A 10545-nucleotide genomic window follows, 5' to 3' on the forward strand; every position below is an offset into this window, starting at 1 on the left:
TCACTGTACATTGGCCCAGCCCCCGTGTGAAGTGCACAGGCCCGTATGTACCTGCACATACATGGTGGGATGGCAAGAGTAACTCTCCCTACCCTTCCCGCTTTGTCGTGTCCATCCTGTTCTTATTGGCTTACTCAAACATCTCTCAGAAGCTCCAAGGTGACAGAACAAAGTTTCTGACCTCCTTAATCCAGGGACCGGTCCTAAGCCATGGTTCGCTTTAGTTAAAATATTTGAATACATAAACTCTGGTTGCACATCATGTTGTCTCAGCCCTAGGGCTGGAGACACACCCCCACACTTGTTCCTTCAGGATTTCGTGTCACGGAGTGCCACTGTCCCCCAGTTGTAGTATTTCCCAAACAATATGAGAAATGAAGGGCGAAAATGGCCAGGCATCCAGAAAGCCACCAAAGTCAGTCAGTCTCTCTAGGAGGAGGCTATAGGCAAGAAGGCGCCGTGTCAGTGTGGACATACTGCTGTGGATGCCGGGAAGAGTTAGAACTCAAGACTCCCTTGGAAGATCTCTTGGAGGGGTGTTAGCCAAGGATAAGGGATTCCAAAGCACAGCCAGGAGTTGGACCAATGCACTATAGTATTTTTCCCCCCTAATAAGAGAAAGTAGGCTTTCTGGGTTCCTTTGTGATGGCTTTACTTTTCATTTCGTTGTGTTTTTTTTTTTGTTTTTTTTTTTTTTGTTTTGTTTTTTGTTTGTTTTGGGTTTTTTTTTTTTGGGCTATATTTTATTGTACACAGTGATAGGGTTTATAAAGACCCCATCATATATAACTCATACTTTGACTGTGTTCACCTCCATCTCTTCCCTAGATTTTCTTTTTTAAAATAGCTTTAGGTTTACAATATAAGGGGAGAGTGGAGGGGAGAGGAAAAAAGAGGGAGGGGGAGAGAATATTATGGGTTCAGCCCCTGAGCACTGGACTGCAAGCCCTTCCCATCCCCTAACATTGAAAACCCCCTCTTCCTCTTAAAATTTGCTAGATCATGTTTTGCTTACAATAGTCAAACGTGTGTCTATTTGCTGGATCTACAAGGGTGGTGAACTTGAAATAAGCCTCAGAATAAATAACCAAACACAAAGACAACTCTTGGTAAGCGCCCATGTACTCTGACACGCACCACTTTGGAAGCCGCCCTTGGTGATACAGGCAAAGCAGCACTCATGTGGCTCCCACGGACATGCTCCCATGGAAGAAGGGGACCCAGATTCTCTCATAGGATCAACGTGAGCACGCGTCCCTGAAATTCTGTGCGCTGCTCCCTGTCTGCGAAGTCTCCGTCCCCTCACTGCGAATGAGCCCTTTGTCTTTTGTACTTGTTCTTTTCATTTCACAGCCCACGGATATTTCCTGCCTTCCTCTGTCCAGGGGCAAATGCTGCTTCCAAACTAGCTCCCCGTCCCCTGCCACACCTTACACATACTTATACATACATGCATGCAGGCTGGTATACAACACATAGCTGTGCAACCATCCAGTCCTGCTATTTTTTGACTAGGTCCTATTTCCAGTCTAGGTCTTTAGTCCTACTGTGTGCTCCTCTAACATGGGAGTTTCTTCTATTAAGTCATTTTCTGACAATGTATTGAAATTGCCTGGCCACAGCCCAGTTCCCCATGCTAAATGAACTTGCGCTCACTGGAGTAAGCCCACGCTCTGACACAGTGCCTGCTACACTCACAGGCCACATGTTAAACAAATATTTATTAAATGTACATTTCGGGGGTCCTAAAGACATCCAGACTCCACATTATCTCTGGAAGCTCCAGATCAAAGACTGACTGTAAAGATCAAAGAGACGGACAGAAACTCCAGATGCTGAGGCAAAAATCAAAACTTAGCAAAATATTTGGGTCTTTACACCCTACACCTCCCTCATAATTTAATCTCTTTTCCTCTTACCTTTATTTGGGAAAGAGATGGGAGAGACAGAGAGAGAGAGAGAGAGAGAGAGAGAGAGAGAGAGAGACTGTGTACACATTACTTGGTAACATACCATCTTCAGGCTATTTGTGCACGAGTGTATTTGTGTAGGGTGCATGGGGGTGGTGCATGTTTGAGCAACTGCTGGAGGCCAGAAGTCTGTGTTGGGTGCCTTCCTCAATCATTCCCCATCTCAGTTTCTCAGACATAATTTCTCGCTGAACGTAAAGCTGATTCTGTTTGGCCATCTGGAGAGCAAGCCCCAAGATGGAGCTCCTCCTGTCTTCTGCCTCCAAAGCCTGGATTGAAGATGTGTGCCATGGTGCCTGGTTTTGTCTTTTGTTTTTTTCACATCGGTGTCGGGGCTAGAACTCAGTTCTTCTCCTCTGCTCACAAGACAGTTTGTCAACTGGGCTATGGCTCCCTCCTTTGTTTGGTTGGTTTTAAATGTCACTCATCACCTGCAGATTTGTGGTTCTGTCCATTATGGGCCTCGTGATCGTTGAGAAGATGTATGGAAGCTTTGGTCTCTCGTTTTGAAAGATTCTTTAAAACCCTGAAAGCAGGTTCTTTGGCACCGTTTCCACCCAAAGGTGGGACCAATGTTCCTCCTCTTCCCACTGTGGGTGGGTGAGTTCTGTGTGCTGGCCCATCAGCACATAACAGAGCAACGCTTTGCCAGATTCCACGCAAGCTTTAAGAGAGTGGGCTCTATTTGCTGTCTTCAGAGAGTTCACCTGGGAGAGGTCACTGTGTTATGAGAAGGCCTGAGCCTCGCCCAGCTCTTCCCGCCTTCCTAGCTGAAACGCAGATGTGTGGTGAATGCAGAAGCCATCCCGGATGTCCCACCGGAACAACCCTCACGTGATACCTGACGAGATTGTCATCTGACTGTGTCACCATGAGAGACTACAGGAAGGACCTGTGCAATTGTGTCTGGATAAGGACTGTGAGCCGGTTTGAGGTGGTTTATGGAGCAGCAGTGGGTATGGCTTCTGGAAGTAATGACAGCATCTGCCTCCTAGTAATATCATAGGATCCTCCTCCTGCAGGCTTTGGAGTGAAGGAATTACAGGTATGGCCTCTTCCTTGCTAAAATTAGATGTAAAAAGTGAAATTTCTTTCCTCTAGTCTGGAATAAAATAGATATGTCTCCTGCCCTGTCCCTCCTTTTTTTTTTTTTCCTACTAATTTGGATTTCTAAAAAGTAGTAACTAATCTAAGGTTAACCAGAGGCAGGTGGGGACTACTGGGTAAATGCTTTTTAACTAACATGCCTTTCTTTCCTGCATTTCCCTCATCTTTCCTTTCTGTGTGCATGTGTTTAAAGTACAGCCAGTTCATTTTGACTTAAAGTAAGAATACTAAATTCAGCCTTCATGATGCAGACAGAAAAATCACAGGTTTGCTTAGTCTCGTGGTGATGGAAATGAAACAACAGAAGCTAAAATGATTCAAGGCAAAAATTCCCTTTGAGAACTTTTATCATGTCTGTGGCGGGGCCAAAAGCAGCCGAACAAATACTGTAGACTGCATAATTATTTCCCATGTAAACACTATAGAATTGCAGGCTAGGAGGCTGGGGGCTGAGAGGTGCTTGCTACCTGTAATTATAGCTTTGCTAAGTTTGATTTTATAGACTGGCAAAACTCAAGTTTGATTTAAACCACACAGAAAGACATGATGCAAATTGGACAATCTTCTCCCCCCTCCCCGCCCCACCCCGCCCCCGCTCAGACGGCTAATCTTACTTCATTCCAATGTTCTCTTTAGAAGGCAGCCTTTTCTTGCTCTTCTTGTCCAGCCCGCGTACCCCAGGGAGTGTGTTGTTCTTCCTAGAAGACTTAATGCGGCAATTCGACGTTATCTTTCTATTTCCTTTCCAATTCATTCCCCCTTCAAACTGTCAATAGACACAGAGTTCATCACAGTCTGAGCAGAATAGGATGGTAAATTCTATTCAAACACCTGGTAAACGAACTCCAGAATGGAAGGTGATTAAACGAGAATCAAGCTTTTACATTTCTCCCTTTAATAATGAGTGTACAAAAAGTCACAGGCTTTGCTGCCTTTGCCACCAAGATAGCTGTAGTTGTAGTTTGGCGGCAGAGGCGATAAGGCAGAAGGGTTGATGAAGTTGGGATTTGGCCAACAGTTGACTATGGTTTTTTGTTTGTTTGTTTGTTTTTGTTTTTGTTTTTGTTTTTTTTTCTCTGATGAGAACACTGGAGGCGGGTGGGTTGGGGCTAGGCATTTTATGAGTGGTGGGCCCCTTGTCTTCCTTGGGCCCAAGCCACTTTTAACCCTTGCCTTATGGCCAGACTATACGGGGGCCCTTCTGCTCCCAGTGAGTCCCACATCCAGAGCTGCGGTGCTGCTTTCTTACTGTTTCGCAGCTCTGGGAGGAGGCGTGACTGGGCAAAAGAGATGCAAGCTTGTTCTAGTGGCTTTTGGCTTGGCTTTGCCTCTAGGCGCGCAGTACTAGCTTTCCACAGTGTGCAGGTTCTCGTGAGCTTGCCCTGTCGGCAAGAAGGATGGCAGAATAGATGTTTTGCCCCAAAGACAAGCGCCACACTTTAGGGCGGGTAGGGATGTCTTTGTTTACGAATACAAGGATGGGGAAGACGTTATCCAGGATAACACTTTGGATGTAGCCAAGTCGTGCAACATGTCTCCAGCGCATGAGCAGAGCCCAGAACCGGGCCTGTGGGATTCCTCACCGGGTTCCTCAGGGTCAGAGGTGGAGAAGCGGGTTGTATGTAGGCAACGGTCAGCAAGGCTAGGGGACCAGGGACAGGCGCAGACAAGGCCTAGGGACTGCCCTGTGGAGGCCCAGCGGAGAGGTGAGCCGACAAGGATCGGTGCCCCTAAACCAATGCGGTTCTGAGACCCCGTAGACACGGCAGGTCTCCCACGCGGATCTGAGATCCAGAAGACGCGGACCAATCCCTCCACGCGGATCGAGGCCCCGCAGCCACCGCTGCGGCCGCGTGCTAGCGCAGCGGGAGCCGGCTGGGTCCCGCACGTTGCCGCCCTCGCGCGGGCCGCCCTCTCTCCTCCGGCTCTCACGGGGCCCCGCACTCGCTCGCTCCCTCCCACGGGGGCGCGGCTTCGCTTCCCAGGCAGGGGGCGGGGCCCCGAGCAGGCGGCTCGGGGATTGGCCGCTGGGAGAGCGGAGGCGGGGCCCGAGCCAGAGAAAACCCGCGCCGGCGCGGCAGCGCCTTCAGCCGCCAGCCGGTACCGCCGAGCCCCCAGCCCCGTCCCGCCGCTCTCCCGGGCGCTCTCCAGCCTCCCCGGCTGCACGGCGCCGGCCCCGGCCCGCCCTCTCCGGGCAGCGCGAGCCGCCTCCCGTCCTCAACCTCCCTCCCCGCGCGGTGCAGCCCGGCCGCAGCGGCGATGCGCCTCATCCAGAACATGTGCACCATCGCCGAGTACCCGGCCCCGGGCAGCACCGCCGCCGACTGTTGCCTGGGGGCCTCCGGCCGCCGGCTCGTCAAGATCGCCGTGGTGGGGGCCAGCGGCGTGGGCAAGACCGGTGAGTCCCAGCGCGGGACCCGCTTCGTGGAGGGGCGGGACGTGGGAGACCCCCCCCGCGCCCCCCGGCCCGGCTCGGAGCGGGGAGAGGTGGGCGCTGCGGCGGGATCCTCCGCCCCTTCTTGTCCCCGCTTCGGGGCAGGAGGACCACCGGGCCCAGACGGCCCACCGACCTCCGGGCCAGAGTAGAACTTTGGGGCTTTGACCCTCTGGCGGCGCTGGGGCAGATCGGGGAGTTAGTGACCGGAACCGATCCTGGGGTTCTGTAGGGTGAGGAAGACACGCCCGCTGGAAGGCTTAGGTGTGCGGGGAGGGCGGAACGCACAAGACCCTCCCCGCTGCTGGAGCCGTAATTCACCGGGCTTCTACTTCCTGGAGTCTGGCCGAGGGGTCGGGGAGCTGCAGGATAGGAATTTCCCTCGGTGGCGGGCTGCGACTTTCTTGGGAAGTTGTTTTCCTGGTGGGGGTGGGGCGGAGAGCCGTCCGACTTGGTGGGTTGACTCGGTCTGTTCTCTTTGGTGAATTGCAGCTTTGGTGGTCCGCTTCCTCACCAAACGATTCATCGGAGACTACGAACGAAATGCAGGTGAGCAAATGCGTCGAGGAACACCCTTGTTGGGGTTGCTGTCCTCGTTCCTCAGTGCCTTCAAAGGACCACCTCCTTCAGAGTGACAGACAGTGAGCGTCAGGCTTCGGCCACTTCCAATTCTGCGAGGGCCCCCTTCCCCTCCAGCTGCCATCTGGCCTCATTCCATTCCAGGCCCCATTCATCATTTTATCAAGTGCCGGAAAGTATTCCCTGTGGTATGTTTTAGCTATGGGACCCCAGTTGGAAGCGTCCTTTGTACTCCAGGGACTTTGCCTTTAAAACATGCCTGCAAAAGTCATAAAAAGGAAAAGAAAGGAAAGAAAAAAAAAACAAAACAAAACAAAAAAGAAAACCACGCTGGCCATCCTCCCCCACCCTCTCCCTCTGCTGGCTGCCTTTCAGGGGTGACCTTTCAAAGCAAAGGCCAAAGGAGAGCAGTTATAAACCTAAGGTTCTTCCCCTAACAAAGAAAAATAACCAGCCGATATGATTCTGGCCAGCAGAGCTCCTGAATAATGAGAAGACAAATATTTCATTCCCAACGACTGAAAATAGCCGCGGTCCCAGGAGACTTCAGTACTTTCTGTTAGCAAATTGCTTGACTAAGTGGACTGCCTGGAGTCCCTGCTGGGGAGTAATTGAAATGAGCCACATAAGCTGACCCGAGATGAGACATGGTAGCCTCTGCCCTGAAGTAGAGTTGCCCCTCACCATGGCACCATTTCATGCCAGGGAGCTTTTAACTGTGCATTTACTAACCACATTTGTCTCTGAAGCTCTTGCAGCCATTGGGCAAACTGTAACTGTTCAGAGAACGCTAATATACTAAAATGAAAACAAAACCCTGCGCATACTGAGCCGGGAAATCTACTCCAAGGAAATAGTCTAAGTATGGAAACTCGGTTTAAAATTAGACCAGCAAGTTTCTAAAACCCACAAACTTTGACCTACTTTTGATAAATCGACTAGCAGGGGCTTAACATTGCATTTGGCCTTTAAGCCAAATGTGAAGTAAGCCTGTTAGTTAGAAGTGAGCTGCATCCTTCCCCCCTCCCCCCCCCCCGGTGTCTATTAGTACAGTCTATTATTACATTAAAAACAAACAAGAAACCAAACCACAGTGTTTCATCAGGCTAAACACAATCTCTTTTCTTTGCCTTCCTAGGTAATCTGTATACGAGACAAGTCCAGATAGAAGGAGAAACCCTGGCCATTCAAGTTCAGGACACGCCAGGCATTCAGGTGAGAAACCGGGAGGCTGCCTGGGTCAAAGGGGAGCCGTGTGGCTGTGGAACTGTTCACTTGTTCTTCAACTAAAGGGAGGCAAGATTCGGGGAGCGAGGTCTAGACTTTTTACGTGTTGTTTGACAGTTTAATTGTATCTGGCTGCTGGTCAGCCTTGGCCTGGCTTAGTCTGGGAGATTGGGCAAAAGGGCAGAGCTCCTCCTGTGGGAGGGGTCACCAGAGCAGGGGGGAACCAAACCAACACTTGGGATTGGCAGTGTTTCCTTCCTTTGGCTCTTATGTATGTGCCTTCGACATTAAAAACCAAATATGCAAGTCCAGCCTCCAACACCCGGAATCACTTTTATGTTGTGGAAAGTTTCTCTATAGACAAAAGACCTCTGCTAGTATTTTTTTTTCCTTCCCCATCGTGAACTGGGCAGCTCTCCAGGTTTAAATCCTTCCCGCTCCTATCTTTGCTTCTCCAGACTTACTGTCTAGCCAGTTAATTTCCCATTTTGTGAACTACAAAGTGTCTCCGCTTGGAGTTCTCTGTAGGTCCATTTTCCACTTGAGTGTGGTGAGCTGCCCTGTTATTTGTTCCCCCGAGCAGCTGGATCGACATTGTTAAGAAAGCTGCCTGTGTGTGGGGAGAGAACTTGTTTCTGACCCGCAACCCGCCATCACTGTGAAGGGTTCTTCTGAACCCCGGGTCTGCCGGAGCCGGAGCTCCGTGCTGTGCTCATCTCGCTCTCACCCTTCTCTTCAGGTCCACGAGAACGGCCTGAGCTGCAACGAGCAGCTGAACCGCTGCCTTCGCTGGGCAGACGCCGCGGTCCTCGTTTTCTCCATCACCGACCACAAGAGCTATGAACTCATTGGCCAGCTCCACCAGCACGTGCAGCAGCTTCACCCGGGCACGCGGCTGCCCGTGGTGGTGGTGGCCAACAAAGCTGACCTCTTGCACATCAAGCAGGTTGACCCTCAGCTTGGACTGCAGCTGGCCGGCATGCTCGGGTGCTCCTTCTATGAGGTGTCTGTCAGCGAAAACTACAACGACGTCTACAATGCTTTCCATGCCCTGTGCAAAGAAGTGAGCCATAAACAGCAGCCCAGCAGCACCCCCGAGAAGCGCAGAACCTCCCTCATTCCCAGACCCAAGTCACCCAACATGCAGGACCTGAAGAGGAGGTTTAAGCAAGCTCTGTCTGCCAAAGTGAGGACTGTCACCTCCGTCTGAAGAGTGACTCCTGCAGGGGGGTTGGTCTTCGGGGCAGAGGGCCTGAAGTTCTTCTTGGGTGAGACCATTGCAGGTTGATGGTGGCTCACGGTCCCAGGAAGGGACCTGCGGCACAGGGGCCTACGGGGCCTGCGGAATTCTGCAAGAGAAAGGAATCGTGTGGAGCCTGAGGACAGACGGATACGTGACTTCTCTGCTCAGTCCTTCAAGTGAAGATGGGGCATGTTTTTTCTTTCACTGCCTTAGAAATGATGGTCAGTTTCACCAGATACATTGATGTGAGTTAGGGTGGGGATGAAAGCACAGGGTAAGCGAGTCACGGGCTTTCTCTTCCTCCTCCATTTTTGTTTTTCTCCCAAGAGGAAGGTTTGCTTTCCTCAGTGTCTCCAACATGCTATCTTTACAGGATGCCTTCCTGACTTGAAGGTCACCCAGGTTTGAGGACAAGGAGGGACCCTCCCTACCCCACAAAGGTCCAATTTTAGACCAAAATATCCTGTGTCTAGACACCTATGAGCTGTGGGGCTGCAGGGAGATGCTGGCTGTCCTGACACAGGCTCTCCTGACACAGGATGGATAATGTGTGTTGAGTAGCTGGGAGAGACTCAACCCTGGACTGCCTGGACTGTACAGTCGTTTGTTTTCTCTTTGAACTGTGGCATCAGGTACAGAAAAAAAAAGTATTAATTGACAGTGGTGTGGTTTGTGTAAATGACTCATGGCAGTGATGTTGGGTTGCTTCCTGGGCCTGGCTGAGCTGTGGTAATGGGTGGCTGCGATACTGAAATGCTGTCTTCTAGCGCGACCAGATGCAGGGCTACCTGCCAAACCCCCTACACAGATGCACTTTAAGAAGCCATTTATGCTTTGGCTCAAACTGTAATTAATTTATTTTATGTACAATAAATCTCTCATTTGATAAGAGCAGACATCTGACTGGGTCTTTATTGAAATGTTTATCTTCTGTTGTCCAGAAAGTGTTGTTTAGAATCCTGTGTTTATTGAGCAAGTTGAGTCAGGGAATCTCCCTTCCAGGAGTGATCCCTTAGGTCTCACCACTTGTGATCACTTTGTTATCCACGTTTTCCGCAGCACAAAACATCCTTGCAGAGCATTGTCGCTTGTAATCTGGCCTTTCTATTCTAGAGCTGCACGTCTCCTACTCATTTTCTTCATGGTCCTCTGGGTAGACGTAAGACAGCTGTCTGCACACCTCAGCAGAGCCTCGGAGGGCGTACATGCCTCTCCACAAAATCAGTGCTGCGTCATCCGTGATGCACTTAGTGAAACTTTCTGGGGGCATGCTTTGTCCTCAGACTACACTTCATTCTCACGGTAAGAGCTTACAGCCACTAACTGGAGCTATTCAGGAGTTGCTCCCCTGGCGCTATTGTCACACGCATGTGCCACAGCTGCCAGGCCTCGCTTCTGCTGCCCTTAGAGCCTGGATGACCTTCCACGCCAGCTCAACGGGGCTCCATCTCTGTGGGCAGGGCATTGTCTTTCCGTTTGGGCAGCACGTTCCGTGCTATTCTTCCCTGTGAGGGAAGGGGAGGGGGTGGGGCCAACATGATTTCACCAATAAGAAAAGCAGGGTTTAGGTTTTGACTGATGGCCCCAAGCTCACGGAAAGGAGCTCAATTAGGGTCTTGACTACTCATTGTTACCTCTTCGTCATGCTTCATATGTAAGATGCAGCCCTGGAGCCTGCGTGAAGCAGTGGGATGTGTAGGGAGTCTGCCATGAAACCGGGCTGGGCTCTTAGAGCTTATTTTCCCAGGCGAACATCTGACTGTTCTTGACAGTGACATTCTGACATCGATGCTTTGTGATACATAGAACATGTTATTTAAAAACAAAAACAAAACCTCTTCAAACCTAACCTAACCTCACCCCTGAGAAGGTGTTGGCGGCAGGGTAGGAAAATGGTACCCGCAGAAGATGAAGACAGTTCACGGGCAGAGACAGGTGTCTCTGTTCTATCCACTCTTGTCTTCTCCCGTGTAGTTGTTAGCAGT

General features: G+C 50.7%; 1 protein-coding gene across 1 annotated transcript; it reads left to right on the top strand.

Annotated features, from left to right (window-relative positions):
• The first annotated feature begins 5183 nt into the window (after positions 1-5183).
• On the top strand, positions 5184-9456 carry Rasl11b (RAS like family 11 member B). The gene is made up of 4 exons (XM_060380760.1): positions 5184-5475; positions 6004-6060; positions 7229-7305; positions 8057-9456. The coding sequence occupies exons 1-4, from the start codon at positions 5337-5339 to the stop codon at positions 8525-8527; spliced, it is 744 nt and encodes a 247-aa protein (XP_060236743.1). The 5' UTR covers positions 5184-5336; the 3' UTR covers positions 8528-9456.
• Positions 9457-10545: the final 1089 nt, after the last annotated feature.

The sequence above is a fragment of the Meriones unguiculatus genome, chromosome 3, assembly GCF_030254825.1.
Source record: "Meriones unguiculatus strain TT.TT164.6M chromosome 3, Bangor_MerUng_6.1, whole genome shotgun sequence".
Taxonomy (NCBI): domain Eukaryota; kingdom Metazoa; phylum Chordata; class Mammalia; order Rodentia; family Muridae; genus Meriones; species Meriones unguiculatus.